We start from the raw sequence: 20,775 nt of genomic DNA, 5'->3' as shown, positions 1-20,775 counted from the left end.
GAGGAAAAGCATGACATGGCTAAGAATGTTATCACTTATATAGCACGGATGCTCGGTTTTATCTTTTTATGTTTAATTGTTGATGTTTTAGTTAGTTTTGTTTTTAATTTCTTAAACCTGTAAGTGACCTTGAGGTTTTGCCTTACCTTAAAAGGGTCTAAAATGGTTTCAGATGAATAAATGCTATTGCAAAATGTGAACAAAAAGAGAGAGTATCTGCTGAGTATCATATCCTCTATGATACTTAGCAGCATCAATAATGAATACTGGAGCCCCTTCATTTCAATAGCTTAATGCCCGTTTTTATGCACTCCATCTGTATCTCTTCTGACTTCCCTCTACCCGTACATTAACTATTATTACAAAATGAAGATTACAATAGACTGTGGAGACAGAAAAACCCATTGCTGTAAGAATTTTAGTTAGTGCTTACTCTATGCCAAAACATCACTAAGCTTTTCAATACTTCTACTTCAATATTGTTTGAATAACCGGTCAGAAATAAGGGTTAAGAACAAATGTGGAACCCAAATAAGATATTTATAATAAGAATAAAGTTAGAAGGGACCTTGAAGGTCATCTAGTCCAACCCCCAGCTCAGGCAGGAAACCCTATACCATTTCAGACAAATGGTTGTCCAGTCTCTTCTTAAAAACTTCCAGTTTTGGAGCATTCACAACTTCTGGAGGCAGGTTGTTCCACTAATTAATTGTTCTGTCAGGAAATTTCTACTTAGTTCTAGGTTGCTTCTCTCCTTGATTAGTTTCCATCCGTTGCTTCTTGTCCTGCCTTCAGGCACTTTGGAGAATAGCTTGACTCCCTCTTCTTGGTGGCAGCCCCTGAGATATTGGAACACTGCTATCATGTCACCCTCACTCTTCTCTTCATTAAACTACACATACCCAATTCCAGCAACTGTTCCTTATATGTTTTAGCCTCCAGTCCCCTAATCATCTTTGTTGCTCTTCTCTGTCCTCTTTCTAGAGTCTCAACATCTTTTTTACATCGTGGTGACCAAAACTGAATGCAGTATTCCAAGTGTGGCCTTACCAAAGCATTGTAAAGTGGTATTAATACTTCGCGTGATCTTGATTCTATCCCTCTGTTAATGCAGCCTAACACTGTATTAACTTTTTTGGCAGCCGCAGCACACTGTTGGCTCATATTTAAGTGATTGTCCACTAGGACTCCCAAGATCCCTATATTTTGTTATTGGTGACAACATGAGGATGCCTTCTGCTAAGAGACCTGGCTTTGATCAAAATCTAGAGTCAGGGAGGGAAGTTCTAGCTCTGGAAAAATTATAATGGACAAATAACTAAAAAAAATTGAACAAAAGAAGTTATTTGTCAGCCAATCATTTGAGAAGAGATGCTACTTCAATAACAACTATGAAGCAAACTTACCTATCAAGGTATGAAACACTGCAGCCACTGCACCAGCTACAACCATGCACAAAACTGCTTTGGTTCTATCTCTTTTACTGTTGACAAAAACCAGACCCACATTTTTGAAATCACTCATTGGTCCAGTGAAAAACTTCATGAGGGAGTATGCCAAGCCATAGCTGGCTAGCATTTCCACAGCATCTTCCTTAACAGCTGCAATTCCTCTATTCAAGGCCTAAACAGGAACAAGAAAATAGAAAGGAAGAGAATAAATTAACATGTGCAATAAGTTTACTAATTTTTAATCAAATAAAGTAAAAAGACATATGCATTATTTTGCATAGCTCAGAAAAGGGACTGTTCCCACATAATATTTTTGTGCAATTCTAATTTTATTCATGAAATTTAAAAATGAGCCTCAAAATCATTATCTTCCATTTGTAACCCTATTTTCTTTTACACCATAAAATTCAGTCACATGAATATGGCAAAATCTCACAGGGAACCTCATGAAATTTCAAGAGTTCTCACATGAGATCTTAGAAGCTTTACTTTGGCAGGCAGGTTGAATACACTGCAACATGATAGCACCCAAGGCCTGACAAAACCATTAATCAAAACTATAAACCACGTATTTAAGAGGGAATAACAACGGGTACATATGAACATAAGGTCTATGAACTATGAAACTAGTAGACATATCCTTGTATGTTATACCCCAGTGATGTCAAACCTTTTAGAGACCGAGTGCCCAAACTGCAACCCAAAACCCACTTCTGTATCATCGTGTGCTGCGTGGGCGTGGCCCATTGGGTGGCTGTGGCCAATTGTATGGGCATGGCCCATTGGGTGGGCATGGCTGTGGTGGTAATGGCAGACTGGGTGGGACTAAAAAGCTCAATCAATCAATTCCAACTTTGCGAGATCTTTTTTTTTCCACGAAAAATTGAAATTGATTGATTGAACCTTTTTTTTTTTGCACATGGCGGTGGAGGCCTAAAGCGAAAAGGTTTCGTAAAACCCAGCTGAAGGCCTAGAACTAGGCCCTAGGGCGATGGCGCACATGCCCACAGAGAGGACTCTGCATGCCACGAGTGGCACACGTGCCATAGGTTCACCACCACGGTTCTATATGTGGTTCTAGGCTTGGTTTGCACTGTTTTAACTTCTGAAATTAAGACAGGTTTTTTTTTGCAGACAATGAGAGATGTGACCTTGTTGCAAATATGCAAGGAACTGTTACATAGGCAAAGCAGGTTGATGCATTCTTTAACCTTGCAAAACAAGGTAACATTTGGAAAAGCACTTCAGGTAAACACCTCCCCGAATCAGTGGAATTTAAGGTGAGGAGATACAGTACAGTCAGCCTTGCAGAAAATGTTACTACAGCCTATGAAGAAAGTGTAGTTCTAATTTCCTTCTGGAGTTAATTTTCTGGTCTGATCTACTTACAGAGACTGACATTATGTGACATTTTAATTTCAAAAATTGTTATTGATATATTTCTATATTGCAATTATGATTATGAACAGATCAATTTCTTGGTCAAACATTGTTCAGCTAATTTGATTTCCCTTTCCCCCAAAAGGAAATATATCAACATATAAAATGAGCAAAACTGACCTATTCATAGAAATAAGTTAATTTTTTCCTGCTCTAAACTGTTCATGAAAAATGAATGTACATCGACTAAGCTTTGTATATTAAGCATATATATTAAGCAAACTTATTTTGCATGCCAGTTCCCGAGTTTCAATAATGAAAATACATTATTAATATTGCTTTATTCCATTTCATGCACTACATGATCTTAACAAACAAAATATAAACCATTCAGGTCTGCTAAGACGCAGAGGAAGCAAAATGTATCCTTTTATTCACAAGTGCACTGTTTGTTCCCACCCACATAAAAATTATTATTTTTTTCTTCTGTCTTGCCTGCTTTAAAACAAAAACACTGGGTTCACCGAGGAGCATTTCTCTCCCTTTTATTGTCTATTTGTCTGCTGAATTTCTGTTTGTCTGAGTTTTAGGATAAACAGATTTAAAGACCATTTCCCTGTTCCATGTACTAAAATACTCTTGAAGTTCCTTTGTACATCTATATGTACCATACCTACACTTGAGCAGTACAGTCTTTTCCATCCTTCCCTAAATATGATTCAGTGTCAAAGTGCATAGAAAGAAAGTGATTTTATTACTAGCAAGCTGGCAACTGACACTATTCATCTGACATAATACTCTTGGTCTCTGATTGCCCAGATCAAAGAATGATTTAAGAACAGGATTTAGAGCATCAAAGCACACAGAGAAAATGACTGAATCTTCACATAGTATTTTGCCAGCAGCTGCAGGAGAAGAGTCATACTGTAACATGGTAGAGAGGTGGGGAACTCATGATGCAATGGAAGTAAATAATAAGTGTTAATTTGGCTATGACTCTATAATGACCACAGAAGCCTTCGTGTAGAAAGTGTTTCTTTCACCTCTGGCTGCCCTGAGCTTCAAAACATTAGTCTGAAAGAGCAAACCTTTAGCAAGAATGTATTTCCAAGGGAAGGGAAGATTATTACTTGATGATGTTCCGAGGCATTTAGGGATGAAAACTGCTTAACGGGGAAAGGTGGAGTAAATTATGAGGTACATACAGTAATTCTCCTCCCCAACTTAAGGTACATTAAGCAACACATACTTGGATAATTCGATTCACTTCAGAAGTTGTAAGACATACAGAATAAGCACTTTTTCAATTCAGCACAGAATTAAACTTCTGAAATTCATTGCTACAAAATTTGGAGATAGGTCATCAGCTTAAACAGCTATATAAATTCCTGGCGAGTATAGGTTTCAGAAGGTAAATTAATCACAACAGCTACAATGGAATCTCTGTGTTCATAGACAGCAATTATTAAATACTAGAATATAAAGCATGTCAACGAAGTGAACATTCATATATATATAAACATCAGAAACTGAGCAGGGCATATTTTTAGTACCTGATTCATGAAGCATAAATAAATAGAAATTTTTGAGTTTGACTTATAACAATTATAAATGAATGGCCAGGAATCATACTGTACAGCTATATGGCACCTTGACCTTGTGTGGCTGTGTATTTCTCGAAGGTCTTCGCTAATCATTCATCATGAGATAATGTCTCAGCTCAGTTGTTCCACTAAGAAGGAACAGTTCACTGGAGAAATTATGGAAGGTCTGACATTGTAATGATGCCATGCAAAAGTTGGTTTTCCAGTGGGTGGCTACTAAAATAAATCTAACCCGAATGTTGGTTGCTGAGTTTAATTAACTCCTCCAGACAAACCAAATGTTTTGACTGACCGGTTCAGCATTTCCTTTTTTAAAGCCAAGGAGAAAGAGCTAATAAATGAAATATGTCAAATGTTCACTAGTATAGTCCCTAGAAAATCAGTTTTTTCCCCAAACACTGGAAAGCTGGGTTAGTTCCTTGACCTCATCCAGATTAAACTTGGACGATTCATGTCACTCCATATAATGTAGCTGTTCAAACCCCTATCTAAACATTTATTTATGTGCCCAACACAGATCTCTCTTTGGGAAAAGATTACTCCCCTTTAAGACTCAAACAAATTTTGGAGTCTTACAAGGAACAAAGACTTCATGAAAACAAGAAAAGAACTCTTATGATTAATAGAGATTTTACTCAAATACAGATACTGCAAGATAATTTAGATCACATCAGTAATATAACTTCAATCACAGGGTATACAACAAAAATAATAAAGCTTCATGAAAATCAAAACAACACCTGAGGAAATCTTAGTAATTCTTACTCTTTACTACACATGGGTAAAGTATTCTTGCAATGAGGAAACCGACTTTTACTAATTTACAGTGATTTATACAGCTTAATATAATTACTACCAATTGTACTTTTTGAGGAAAAGTGAGCTATACCTGCATATGCTTTGTTTTCTATTTCCTTCCAAACTAATTAGATATAGCTGTTGTCTTTATCAGTTCTAAGGCCAATTTAAAATTGTAATCGATTGGCACCTACAGTAAAGTTTTATGACTTTCAGTCCATAATATATACCCATCAGCAATATAGAATTTCGTCTTGCTCCTTGGCTGTTAAAAGCGAACAGTTAAAATCATTATCTAACCATTATCTGTAAACAAGTCAAAGTAGGTTGTTGTAACCCTTCCCAAATGTGTGGGGGTAAGCCTTAATTTAAAAATGACATCTTGAGGCAGTCTATCTTAAAGTGTAGGATCAGGAAATCAATAATAACAGCCCTCAAAGGAAGGCCACCTGAGAAGTTAATAGGTGTTAGGCTACAAAAGGCAATACTTGGTTTGCTACTGCTAGTGAGACATGATGGAAAGATGGGAATCAAAAACTTAATTTTGTGAAACCTCAGAGAGACAGGAAAATTGTTCATAAGTCACAATGCTTTCTTTTGCTGAGCTAAGAGCAGCTCTCAATACGAAATGTTCATATCTGCTGATAATGAGAATAGTAAGGTAAGAAGCCGAGAGAATATTAGGTGGGCCTAACAGTGGTCTAGAAAGGAAAAACTGCTGCCAAAAAAAACCAGAAAAACAATTAAAGAGGTAATGGTGGTATTTCCCATAGAAAAACTATTTGTATAGGTCTCGGTGTGAAATGTTTTATAGTTAAAAAATAAATGTAGAAAGAAATTAAGGAAGGAAGGAAGGAAGATAAAAGAAAAAATATTCAAATAATGGAGTGGAAACACACACACAAAAAAGAAACTTAAAAAACAACTTCCCATCTTCTTTACAGAAGTTGTAGACATATTTGATACTGTTTTGTGCCTTGAAAATCACATGTACCTTCTTCCCAGGTACAGCTCATTTTAATTGTTAAATCCAAAAATCACCAGTTCATTTTTATCTATTTTCAGCAAAAAAATCCATAGAGGGCTTCCAGTCTTTAACAAAAGAGGTGGTTGTTCCTTCCCTAACAAAAAGTCATTTCTTAAATGTATTTTATAACTTTTACAGGTAGTCCTTGACTTACAGCCACAATTGAGCCCAAAGTTTCTGTTGCTAAGTGAGACATTTGTTAAGTGAGTTTTGCCCCATTTTATGATCTTTCATGCCACAGTTGTTAAATGAATCACTGCAGTTATTAAATTAGTAACACAGTTGTTAAGTGAATCTGGCTTCCCCATTAACCTGATCACTAAAAGGTGATCACATGACCCCGCAACACTGCAACCGTCATAAATACGAGTCAGTTGCCAAGCATCTTAATTTTGATCATGGGATCAAAATGGCCATAAGTGTGAAAAGAGGTCATCAGTCACCGTTGTAACTTTGAACGGTCACTAAATCAACTGTTGTAAGTCGAGGATTACCTTTAAGTAACAGGTCTTTCAAATGATATTTACCACAAATTATATCAAATGTATGTAAATTTTATTAAATATATTTATTATATAAGCATTTATTTTAAAAATAAAATAGTTTTAAAATAAATGGTGGATCCCAGGTTAGGTATTGCAAAATCATTTGATGACATAGGTTATTGTCTGGGAAGTGTACCAGACAGGCAACCAGCCAGTCAGGGAGAGTTTTCTGCCAGGAAGAATTAAGGTGGCAAACATCTTGGTCCTCATTGCCAAAAATAGCATATGATCCAATGAGTAAGCCTTTTCAACTCAAGTAGATTAATGGGGAAGCACCACTGACTCTTTATTTGAGAAAGGCTGCTGCTGAGATAGATATCTTACGCATCTGCTGGGAAATCTCAAGTGGAAGAATCTTAATCCCTCACGATGGAAAACTTTACAAAATGTCAAAAGTCGAGGAACTGTAGTACGATATTTTTTTCCGACTGCTGTGCATTGTAGCTATAATTTGTCAAACTCCCTGCTTTGGAACATGTACAAATCTACATAAATACAAATATGTAAGAATATTTGTCCATTTAGTGTAAAATATTGGTCTATTTGTACAGCACTGTAGCCTGGTCAGTTGTGGCTTTCTCAGGTTGCAGGAAGAGCTACTTCCCACAGTCTGCTACGCAACTCTATCTCTTAATTGCAGGTGCAGGAACTGAACCAAATGAAACGAAACAAACGAAACAATTCAAGTTTATGTTTCATGTTACCCTAAGACAGACTTGCTACAGTGGTATTTGATGTCCCCAGTAGTATTCTCTGATTCGTGACAGAATACAAACGAACATTTTTTTCTGGAAAAGCCAACACATTCAAGAACCTTCAAGAAAGCACATCGCAGTGAACATGGAATGGTTATCTGTAAACTAGTTTTGGTTTAAAACCAAAAGAAAAAGTATAGAAGAGTCTCAGGGGCATAGGTGTGATGCCTCCCTGATTTTTTGTCTTCAAGGTGTTATCCCAGTATACACATCAGATTATTCAACATTCTGTAAGTCAGTAAACTCAGGGTTGCTATACCTTCGCTTAGAATTCACCAGCTGTTACTCACCATGGTTAAAAGGAAACTCAATATTTAAAACAACTTTAATTAATTAATCAATCAGTTTCCATGGCTGCCCATCTCAGTCAATGACGCTAGGCGCTTACAATTCAAAAAACCATACTAGTTAAAAATATTTTTTAAAAAACATTTTAAAATAATAAAAATAGTTAAACCAATAAGAACTCTAAAAACATCCAAATTAAATATACTTGGCCAGTTAGCAATACAGCCAGGAAATGAGGTCCTTGACACATTCAGCCTCCCATTTCTTGTGAACCTGTTTCATAGAGCAGAAGCCACTGTGGAAAATGCTCATTTTTTTTAGTTGACAGGATCTACAAAATGATCATTCTGCTTGACCTGGTTGAACAAGTAGAGACTCTTAAAAAATGGTGATCCCTTTACAGGTATAGGTATTATTTGCTGTATTTGTTTGTATACTATTACTGTTGAACACTCTATGGAGTATAGCCTTGATAGAATTGGGTGTCTGAACATTCTACAAATAAGAGCCTTGGTGGAGCAGTGGGCTGATGCCTCCTTAAGTAACACCAGCTGCCTGCAATTAGTGCAGGTTCGCATCCCACCAGGCTCAAGGTTGACTCAGCCTTCCATCCTTCCGAGGTAGGTAAAATGAGGACCAGATTGTTGGGGGCAATAAGCTGACTTTGTAATAATGCCGCTTGGGGGGGGGGGGGCGAAAGCCCTAATAAGCAGGCATATACATAGAATGAAGGCTATTGCTAAACACATTGTGCTTTAGATTGTAAGCCGCCCTGAGTCTTCGGAGAAGGGCGGGATATAAATGGGATTTTTTTTTAAAAAATAATTAGTTGCTAGAAGCAACATCAAAAGAGACAATTGCTCTCAAGATGCACTTTGGGAGTTTCTCAGAAGTAGATGGAACACTAATGTTCAGGAATGAGAAATCCAGATGATGGTATTCAAGCTGAATAACAATCATACGCATCCTTACAGAGTCGTAATCAAATTGAGCTTTGACCAATGTTTATTCACAAATCACTTTTGTCCTTTGCTCCACACTTTCTAAATGTGGGATCTTTGGCTATATTGGCTAGGAAGATGCAATTGCAACAACAATCAGAGAGCCTCGGTGTGTGAAGTCTACACTATTGTGAAGAAACAAGAGGTCATAGTTTCATTTCATTCCTTATTACCACCTCACACATTGTCGTTGCTATCTTTGGAAATGTAGAGAAAACTCTTACTTCTTGAACTATGGCTATTTTAACTGTCCTCATCTCCAGGATCATGAGCATCCATGTCACAGTAAAAATAAAACCATTATAACAGAGTGACCTTTCTTATGAAAGGACAACGTACGCCATCAGAACTTTTATAATACACTGTTTTTTTAAAACACTATATTTGAGAACTCTGACAGCCTTGGCTAGTCCAGTATGACATCATGTCCTGTGTTTCTAAGCCATTTTTATCCAACATGATCATTCTGTATATTTTTTCTAGTAGATGTCTCAAGGTCATTAAAGCTCCAGACCATTACTGAACTCTCAAGAACTTTTTTTTACTGAGGACATTACACCCACAGACTAGGCTGTGGTTGTTATGAAAGATCAACATATTGAATGAAGTCTCAAGTAGATACAACATGTACCTTACAACCTTGTTACTTGATGCATGTCATCAAGATTATTAACCAGAATTCCAAGAAACAGAATAGTAAATTATACTATAGCCCTTCCTTAATGGTGAATCTGCCAACTGTCAAATATATATTGTATCAGTTTTGAATGTAATAGAAAATACAAAGGAAAAAACAATATTTAAGTTTATAGAAAACCAAAAGAAGGAAGGAAGGAAGGAAGGAAGGAAGGAAGGAAGGAAGGAAGGAAACAGCACACATCCATACACACATATTTACACAAGAACATTAGTTCCCATCCTTACCACATGTGATTATGTCAATGTTGTGTGGTAATAATAATAATAATAATAATAATAATAATAATAATTTTATTTATATACCGCCCTTCTCCCGAAGGACTCAGGGCGGTGAACAGGGCAAACATATAAAAATACAAAGATACAAAAGTTAAAAAAGAATTAAACACAATGCCCAAGCTAAAACAATAAATAGATATATTAAAAACGACAGTAAAATCCCAACCCATCCCCCATCAGGCCAGGCCGGCCTGTTCGAATAAGTGAGTCTTCAGATCGCGTCGGAAGGAGTGAAGGTCGGGCACCATCCGGAGCTCGACCGGCAACCGATTCCATAAATCCGGGGCGCCCACAGAGAAGGACCTCCCCCTGGGGGCCACCAGACGACATTCTCTGACCGGTGGCACCCTGAGGAGGCCCTCTCTGTGGGAACGCACAGGGCGGAGGGAAGTTGATGCCGGCAGCAGGTGATCCCTGAGGTACTCCGGACCCATGCCATGTAGGGCCTTGAACACCATTACCAGTACCTTGAATCTCACCCGGAAGACAACTGGGAGCCAATGCAGCTCACGGAGCAGAGGTGTAACATGGGAGTATCGGGAGACTCCCAACACAACTCTCGCGGCTGCATTCTGTACCAGTTGGAGCCTCTGAGTGGTCCTCAAGGGCAGCCCCATGTAGAGAAGTAAGAGCAAATGTCCACTCCTATGCTTATAATATGAAAAGCAGCCAATACATTATATAGGAAGGGAAAAGAAGCCCCAATTTTTACTAGATTTTAAAAAATAGCTACTATATTACGAATGAAAGTTTTATTTTTTATTTTAATATTTGTGCTCTAAATTGCCAGTGTCAAAAAAGACTGTGAAAAAAACCCCAAACCTATTAAGATTACTTCACAAAAATGTGGTTATTTCCTTCATACAAATGTTCACTGCAGTCAATGCAATATTAAAAAGCAAAAATTAGTAATGTGAACAATTTACTGATGCTGTAAATTCTGAAATCGATGTCCCTCTTTCTGAAGCCACTTTAAAAAAATACAAATTTAAAAGATAAAACAGAAATAGAAAATTAGTAAAAGAAAAAGGTTCAGAAAAGAATAAAAATGCAGTAAGGAAAAAAGAGGGGAAAAATAAGAAAAGAACTTCTGGTTTTCTTTGGTACAAATAATCAGCATTATCAATTATTTCTGATTATGGCTTTGTATTATCAGCAAAACTCCATTTGTGCAAAGGAAAATATCAGATTTTGACAGAACTCAGGCCTCAGATCTCCAGTCTCAAAAGGCCGGAGCCTAAAGCAGGGGTCTCCAACCCCCGGTCCGTGGACCGGTCCCGGTCCGTGGCATGCCAGCAACTGGTCTGCACAAACAAGCAAAGCCTCATCTGCGGGATGCAGGCAGCACACGAAACCACACCCTCTCCGGTCCATGGAAAAACTTCTTTCCACATAATTGGTCCCTGATGCCCAAAAGGTTGGGGACCTCTGGCCTAAAGTAACTCTAGGGAAGTAACTCTAGGGAATGGAAACAGATCCAAACATCAAGTGTGTTCCCCATCTTGTGAACAGATGTTTTCTGCTATTGGGTACAGCCTGCATGTCTCCATGTCCTTTTCTCCCACCCCTCTTGTTCAATCGTGTCTGATTCTCAGGGACTGCCTGGACAAGTCCCTGTAGTTTTCTTGGCATTTTTTCAGAAGTGCTTTGCCATTGCCTCCTTCCTAGGACTGAGAAAAAGTGACTAATTCAAAGTCACCACCCAGCTGGCTTTGTGACTAAGGCAGAACTAGAACTCATGCTCTCCCAGTTTTAGCCTCATTCCTTAACTACTATACAAAACTGCTCTCTCTGTATGTCCTATATATCCATGGGGGAGGGGGGAGAATTATTGCACCGTAGCTAAGAAAACAGCCAAATCTCATTTCAAAATCCTACACAGAACAGAACGGTCCTTCAGACATCATATTTTGATGTAACGGTTATCTTGAAATAGGAAACCAGTGTTTGCAACATACCAGCTTAATCTCTTCTAGCAATCTAATTCCATATACCAAACAGGAAATTAAACCTCTCTTTAAATATTCTGTATTGCTGGAGGGTGTAACGTGACTGGAATGACAACTGCCGCCACTTCATCTTTGCATTTAATGATAACTGTGACTGCGATGGAAATGAATCCCATTTAGTTTTGTACTAGTGTGACCTCCATCTAATCCAGGCTGTGGGCGTTGTGAGGACTACACCACTCTTTCCCCCACAGCACTCATTGAGGAAGGGTCTTTTTAACCTTTATCCTTTGTAGAAAGGAGGAAGAATGTGAGCAAAAAATCACAAAACAACATGGTCAATTTGATTATAGAAAAGAACTGATAGGTCTCTGAAGCATTTTTAAGAAGATACTCTATTTTGAACATTTATCAAAGCTTCATACTTCCCGATTTAAATTAGCCTAGCATTGGGAATGGCTCTATGGTGAACTTAATTGTTCCTGTAATACATGAATAGAAGGTTACTATTTTTCCTTCCCTGCCTAATTGGCTCCTGTCCTTGACTTATTTCCATCTGATTCTGTTCTCTCTTTCTTTTCCTTCCCATTATTGTTATCCCAATTCTTACGTATCTTCACCCTGCTTTTCTCCCTTTCTTATTCTTTTACAATTCTCCTGCAAGAAAGGAGGTGAATGTGTCAGTGTAATATTGAAGTGGAAACAATTTAGTAAGGCTGGTATAGGTGCATACCCACACAAATACATCTAACACATTCACAGAATGCATAACGTGTACAGATTTATTAAAGCAAAGGAGAATTTTCTGAATATTTTCAGTTGGAGCTGGCAAGCCTACTTTGATAAGATGAGCAAACTGGGCACCGCATAAGAAATTTCTGTGTCTATTCTTCTCAGAGGTTATCTTAATTTTTTCCCAATTATAGTACTTCTATTTTAATCTGCCATGTAATAAGCATCATTAACTCCCCCATCGAAAAGCACATGTTATAACCCAAAGGCATTTTAACAACTATAAACATAGTATGCTATCTTTTATGGCCCCTTGGGCTGCCTACGTTTTTGCCAGTTTGCACTAAAAACAGTAAAGGGTACTACTGTAGGAATATTCATCTCTTTAAAGACAGTTGCAATAAGCGTTCACCTCAAGCAACTAATAATATCTCTTCACAATGAACTAAAGTCAATATTAATTTATATATTTGCCATCCAGATGGCAACAACTAACTGGTTATGGTTGATTTCAAGAAAGCTAGGCAAGATCAGTCCTACTTAGTGCTTTGACAGGAGACTGCTTGGAAATCCCAGATCTGTCAAGTCAACTGAGATGTCTAAAAATGTTCTGGAAGAAGGCAATAATAAACTATTTCCATATTGCTGCCAATAAAGTATATTGTTGCTTATTAAAGTTACTAGGAGTTGAGCTTGAGCTGAAGTGTATTATCATAAGGTTATCTTCCTTCTCTCAACTTAACCTACCATCATCAAGCTTCATTGGCTGATGTCCTGAAAGCAGAACAGAGCTTTAAGATCTGTATAAGAAGCAGCAAGTATCACCTTTATAGTTCTCAAAAAGCAACTGACAGTCTCTTTCATAATTTAATAATGTGGCATGCCAAAGGAAAGAATACAAATGTACATTTTACATCAGTATGAAGCTTTTATAGTTTAACCTAAACACCTTGAGTGACCTGTGCATCGAAGTCTCTGATGACAAGCAGTGATTCATTTTTTGTGTCTTTTTTTTACTCACTGTTGAATACATCAAGACAAGGAAAATTCAATAATTGCTTGCTAGAAAAAGGATGTAATAAAAGGATGGTATATTATTTCTAGGGCCTTTTAATCAATAACTGTACATCAGCATTACTGATGAAAAGGCTCATTTAAACACTGCACAAAGGCATTTTATAATTAAAATTAAACTAGAAACTATATTCTTCCCACCCTCCTCCACAGAGACATTAAGAGTTCAATGACCTTGGCCAATAAGTCTATGGTTAGGTTCATGATGTGATTTTTGTGTGCTTTTGGCTTGCTTTGTTATGTGATCCCAGCTATTGCTGTTTATAGATATGATTTATGACTACATGTAATGTGAAACTATCATAGTTTATTCAATAAACTATAGTTAAAAGCAATGGCTCAAACCATGTGTAACCTCGGATAATATTTTTGATTTTTTATAATGCAATTTTGATTATAACTCAAATATTATCTTTTTAAAAATTAAGAGAATAGAGCTAATTTATACAGTTAATTTATACATATAAAATAATTTTATGTATATAAGATTACATAATTAGCCATCTATAAAAATGATTTTTTTTCTGAACAGACATTCTGTTTTTTTGGCAGAGTAATGCCTCAGAATACTACCACAGTACAGGTTTCTCCTCTTACTCTAGCTCCAGTAATAAGGAAAATAAATACATTTTCTATGCTATTCTCAACCCACCCACCCCCCAACAGGACAGAAAACTTTAGAAATTGAAGGGATTTAAGCTAAGCTTCATGTTGTGGCCACAAACCTTTCATTTACATAGCAATATGGGTCATAAGTATTTATGTAATCTTTCTTTTAATATACTTTAGCCATTATAATTCATTCTACAAAGCATTTATTATAGTCAATGCTGCTCAATGTGTAGGGTTTGCTTAATAATATTGCTTTAAAACTTCCTCTCTAATTGGTGGGTTTGGACCTTCTATAGTTGCCTTTCAAAATGAAAACAGCATCTGACATGTTATTGAGTGGCAGTTGAGTCTACTTCAGACTAGCCCCACTTGTAATCTCCAAAAGGCAGGCAGGCTCCCAGCCATGCATAGCAAAGTCAATAAACCATCTATCTTCTTAAATAGGGCAGCAAAAACAAGAAGGCCGTTTAGCCTCTGATCCTCATGCTAGCCTGGTCTATTATGCTGGAAGGGAAAAAAGGTGAACAGCAAGGTGGATGGATTCAATTAAAGCAGTAATAAGATCTGAACAGCCAGGGTAGACAAATCATATTGAAGAAGACTGTCCTATACTCCTATAGGGTTGCTAAGAGTTGACTTTATCAATGCTCTTTTAAAATAGAACAAAATTACAAGCAAGTAGGTTCATTTTATCTGGAATGGTAGAAAGGTTTCATTTTACTTGGAAAAGGTAATATATATAGTCCTCGATTTACAACCACAATTGAGCCCAAAATTTCTGTTGCTAAGTGAGACATTTGCTAAGTGAGTTTTGCCCCATTTTATGATCTTTCTTGCCACATTTGCTTAGGCCCGGGATATCTGCAGGACCGTCTGCTGCCGGGGACGACTTCCCATCGCCCAGTGCGCTCACACAGAGAGGGCCTCGTCAGGGTGCCGTCGGCCAGACAATGTCGGCTGGCGACCCCCAGGGGGAGGACCTTCTCTGTGGGAGCGCCAGCCCTTTGGAATCAACTCCCCCTTGAGCTTCGGTTGGCCCCGGACCTCCGGTCCTTTCGCCGCGACCTCAAGACGTTCTTTTTCCATCAGGCTGACCTGGATTGATGATGGGTTTTTAAAAGTTTTAATTTTAACTGTGTAATTAATATTTGGGGCTGTTATTTAATTTTCTCTTAACTTTTGTACTGCTGGTTTTTTATTGTTGTTAGCCGCCCTGAGTCCTCTGGGAGATAGGGCGGCATATAAGTCCCATAATAAATAAAATAAATAAATGAATCACTGCAGTTGTTAAGTTAGTAATACAGTGAATCTGGCTTCCCCATTGATTTTGCTTGTCAGAAGGCCGCAAAAAGGGATCACATAACCCTGGGATACAGTAACGGTCATAAATATGAATCAGTTGCCAAGCATGTGAATTTTGATCATATGGCCATAGGAATGCTGCAATGGTCCTAAGTATGAAAAACAGTCATAAGTCATTTTTTTTCACTGCCACTGTAAGTCGAGGAGTGGCTGTACAACTTTCTTACCTCTCCCTCAACCCCTCTGCTCCCCAAATTAGATAGTGCAGTCTTCTTTCTGATCAAAAAAAGACTCACAACGGTTGATTGAAACTTATTGCGTTACGAAAATGCCAGTCTGGCATAAAACTAATCCTTCTCATATTCATTTGTTAAATAAATTTCACATTTGATATTTATTACTAGAAGATGTGGTGGGATTTATTTCATAGGTGATTCAGGAATCCCTACTTACGACCAAGAATCTTTAACGGCTGGAATGAAAATAAGGGATAAAAGGGGAAAACATACTCAGTTTGCCTGCTTGCAACTTAGAGGATTTCCTTTTATTTTTAGATTGGCTATTGGCTGTTTTTTCTGCCTTTTGTTCTGTGGCACACCAGTAATTTTAATTGGTATGAAAAGAAGCCTGATTAAACAAAACTAGGGAAAGAGAGAAGAGGCATGAGACTCACAGCTACCTCTATTTCAATCATAAACTTGTATGCGAGGAGTTGTTTTGAATTATGTACAGTCACACTACATTTATGTGACAATTAAAATTGAAAAATTTTATCTGGAATATACCAGATGAGTAATTGCCCAATTAGCCATTACAATCTCTCCTCATATTAGACACTAATTCAAGGTTCCTCTCCTTTATACACTTTCCTACAAGATAAATATAGCACAGAATAATAACAAGAAATGGATACAGAAAATAGCCAACAGGGAGCATTCTGAATATGGTTCAGAATGCTGGAAACTCAAGTCCCCCACTAGGCACCTGTGAAAGTCATTCAGGCCATTCTGGATCAATGTTCTGTTGTGAGAATTAAGCCTCTTGTCAGATGGATCATAATCTGCTTGATTCAACTAACAACTACAACTACTGTTAAGAGTAGCAATGTCTAATTCCACCATAGCAACATAGAGCCAGTTTGGTCTAGAGCACAGGTCTGCAAACCGCGGCTCCGGAGCCGCATGTGGCTCTTTCAGCCATCTCCTGTGGCTCCCAGTCCTCTGCCATGTGCAGTCCAAAAAAAAAAAGTGGGACTAAAAAAGTTCAACCAATCAATTCAAATATGCAGAGTAGGTGCATATCTTGCCTTGGCTCCACTCTTCAGTCAAACCCTGTTCTGTGCATGTGTGCATGTACGCACATGCGCACACATTTTTTGCGGCTCCCAGTTTTTCCTTTTGTGAGGGAACCGGTTCCAAGTGGCTCTTTCACTGTTTCAGGTTGCTGACCCCTGGGCTAGAGACTCTAGTGGTTAACATGCTGGCTCAGAAACAAGGAGACTGTGAATTCTAGCTCCTTAGGCATGAAAGCCGACTGGGTGACCTTGGGCCAGTCACTTTCTCTCAGTTCAACTTGCCTCACAGGGTTGTTGTGGGGAAACTAGGAAGATTGGACATGTTTACTGCTTTGAGTTATTTATATATATATATATAAAATAAAGGCGGGATATAAATATCTATATCTATATCTAGATTTAGATATGATGTCCTACCTGCCATAGAAATGGCCAGTGAATTCACAGTCCTAAACGCTCTTTAAATGCAACATGGCCAAGTCCCATTTTCAATTTTTAAAAAAAAAATTCCATGAAAGAATCACTCCATGTAAAGTACTATACCAGGGGTAGGCAAGCTCGGCTCTTTTGTGACTCATGGACTTCAACTCCCAGAATTCCTGAGTCAGCTATGCTGACTCAGGAATTCTGGGAGTTGAAGTCCATGAGTCACAAAAGAGCCGAGCTTGCCTACCCCTGTACTATACCATTTGCTGTCCTCTGATCCATCTGCTTCCACAGTAAGCCAAGCCACCACATGATAACTACCAAACAGTGAGCATGTATAACTGGCTGACTTCATTTTTAAAACTAACCCTGAATACAGCTCAGGATTTGTCGAGGTGCTTTTGTATGACAAGGCCCTAAAATGTGGTATGCTGCTTATGTGCAACTGTCTGACACACAGAACTAATGCCCACAGTTCAGTGCTAAAGTACATGGTTTATATCCAGAAAAAATGTCAGTTCAGTCCATGGCAATTATTGTTAAGAGGACCTGAGTTACAAAAGGAATCTCTACCTAAGCCTTAAACAGCTACTGCACGTCAATAACTTACAGTGCTAAACAAGTTGGATTACTGTTTTAATTTCATATGTGGCCATTTTATTTACTCCACAATGTGCAAGCCCTTTTTTATTGGTTAAAATTTGCCCTACCAGTGGCTGCATACTATTAGTAATGACTTTATAGTGACTATTCAATATGTTTATAGACCACCACCAAGCAAACACTATTTCAATCCTCCTTAATTGTCTGTCTGAAGGAAGTTGATGCACCAAAGTAAAAAAATCCAAAAATAATGGCTTATGGAAGCAAGGCAGATGGCACTTTTTAATTACCATGTTGTTAAAGCAGCATCTTAAAATAATGTCTTACAATAAGTTGTTTTTCTCCCTTCAAATCATTTAATTTTTTGAACAAGCACAAATACAAACATTAATAAATTTCAATTTAGTTTATCTGTAGGGTAACAAATGTCATTGTGGGAGAAATGGAATTACAACGGGGACACATTCTGAACAATAAATAGAATGTAAAATAAAATATAATCCTACTTAAAATGGGATTGTATATAATATAGCATGGACATATTCAGACTTTTCTAATGCCTTCAAGTTAGTGTTGATGTCTGGTGAGTGCTTATTGTTATTTCTGCTCTATCAACCAGGACTATATTTTATTCTCATAGCATGCAATCATATGGATTAAAAATCTGATATAAAAGTTTATGTCAAGAACAATGCAATTTAAGTATGTATTGTATAGGAACAAATTGGGAATTTATTAATGAAATGACTTCTGGGTACTACTATGTGAGACAATGAATATGAGAAGATACTACTGCTAGTGGCTTCCAAGTAGTTTGAAAGATTTCTTTTGGTTGCCTTTAAAAATCCCACAATGATTTAACTGGGCATGGGATTTATATTTGGTGTATTTTATTTGTTGTGGTTTCTGGGAACACACATTTCTCCTTGTTCCGTGGGTGGGCATCAGTCATATAAATGGATGTACAATGCCACTAGTACAAACATTATAAATAGCAATAGCACTTAGACTTATATATCGCTTCATACTGCTTTGTGACACTCTCTAAGCGATTTACAGAGTCAGTATATTGCCCCTAACAATCTCAGTCTTCATTTTACTGTCCTCAGAAAGATGGAAGGCTGAGTTAACCTCAAGCCTGTCAGGATCAAACTCCAGACTATGGGCAGAGTTGGCCTGCAGTATTGCATTTAGCCAGTGAGCCACCAGAGCTCCAAAAACTCCATGTATAATCCATAAATATTTTTATTTTTAAAAGACTTTATTCCTTGAATATTCTTTATGAGATAAGAGTTAAATGTCTTCATGTACTTGTTGTTTACCAGTGCAGCATATGTTTTATTACTGGATATATTGATAACATTTTATTCACTGTATTATGATGATGCATCTACTTGCTTGTAAGTTGCACAGAGTTAAATTACTGAAGCAATGAAGTATCTAATCAAATAAACAAATGGTGGCCAGGGTGGGGCAATCCTTGAGGCAAGAAACAAATCCCTGACAATCTTTTGCTGACTAAGATAAAGATAGTATATCCTCCCAGTCCACCTATAGAAAATGACCGGGCTGAATCTTTGCTTAATATGGGCAAGGGGTCAGCATCAGAGCATTAACAGAGCTAGGAGGCTAACTACACAGCAGTGCCCATTGCCAACTTGTGATTTGATCCCTTGGTTATACAAGTTATAGCCATACTGGTAGTTGATAATCTGAGTCTGGGAAAGAGGTGGAAGTAAACAAGGCATTTCTTCCATATACACACAGTACATACAGTCTCTCTCAGAAATGGAAGTTGAAAAACTGGCAGACAGCAGCTGAGGAGGTGTGATTGGATGGAGAGAAGAGAGAAAAGATGATCAAGTTGGACTTAGGCAGATTCAGGATGTGAGGTAATTAAAGATCATGAAAAGAATTCAACTCAGAGGTCACTAGGTTAGAATGGTCTCCTGCAGGTTTGAACATTGGGAGCTGAGGGGAATTGCTACCTTGCTCATAACTGCAGTCTGCACCCTTTAAAGCAGGGGTGTCAAACTGCCGGCCCGTGGGCCGGACACGTCATTGGGAAGCCATGCCCACCCCATTGCCAGCAATGGCAAAAAAGCTCCAATATGTTGCACGACATCATGAGTTTGACATGTCTGCTTTAAAAGTTCATTAACCTCGCTTGCTTGATCTCTTTTGGACATTGCTCATTAACTACTTCTAACTTCAGAACAGAAGTCTGAAAACACCAAGTGAGTGCGCCTTCAATCCTAAATGAAACAAATCATAATCTTAAGAATTGAAAGAATCTGAAATAAATAGCAAAAAACTAAATAAGATTTGCACCCTGGAATGTTACTTATAGAGTAAGAGTCCAGATAAAATTTAGGATGTTGAAACTGAAGATTTTGGAAATCAAGACTATGGAATTATTTATAAAGAATGGTTTCCTATTGGAAATCGATCCTGTTTTGGTTTTTGCAAGGCATAAAAACGATAAGTAATTGCATTAAAATTAAAAACTGGACATCAGAGTGGATTAAAGATTTTAAGGAAAGGAGATTCTGGGACTGGGAAACTAACATTTCAGGTTTCTAGAGAAACAAGAAACCACCAAAATAATCTGCAGAAAATCCTCTACTATATACTCTTCTACACTTTCCTCTCTTTCTTTCATAACAATTTGTAGAAAGAATGATGTTCGTTACGATACTTGTCTTTCTGCTCCAAGAGGTCACTTATCGCTGCTGGAGCAGTTTTGTTTTTGCCCTGCCCACACTGACTGCCCAAAGCCCCCCCCACACACACACACGCTGTTTACCTCTTTTCACCACTAACTGTTCCCATAAAATAGCAGGGGCAAGGAGTGCTCCATGTGGCAGCTTTCCAAGCTTAATCATTCTTTTTGTTAAAGCAACCGTTTCCGAGTCTTCTTTTTATAGATGTTTATCTGCCTAGTTTTCCCCACACT

General features: G+C 37.8%; 1 protein-coding gene across 1 annotated transcript in view; it reads right to left on the bottom strand.

Moving 5' to 3' along the window:
* ANKH (ANKH inorganic pyrophosphate transport regulator) overlaps positions 1-20,775 on the bottom strand; it is a 117,737-nt gene that overhangs the window by 39,413 nt on the left and 57,549 nt on the right. Inside the window, exon 2 of the mRNA XM_081322969.1 lies at positions 1,407-1,623. Coding sequence (XP_081179095.1) covers positions 1,407-1,623 — 217 coding nt within the window. The remainder of the gene's footprint in view (positions 1-1,406; positions 1,624-20,775) is intronic.

Source organism: Vipera berus (assembly GCF_964194415.1).
Source record: "Vipera berus genome assembly, chromosome: 3".
In the NCBI taxonomy this organism is placed as follows: domain Eukaryota; kingdom Metazoa; phylum Chordata; class Lepidosauria; order Squamata; family Viperidae; genus Vipera; species Vipera berus.
Note: the sequence above shows the minus strand (reverse complement) of the source record. Positions and strands in the feature narration are given on the sequence as shown.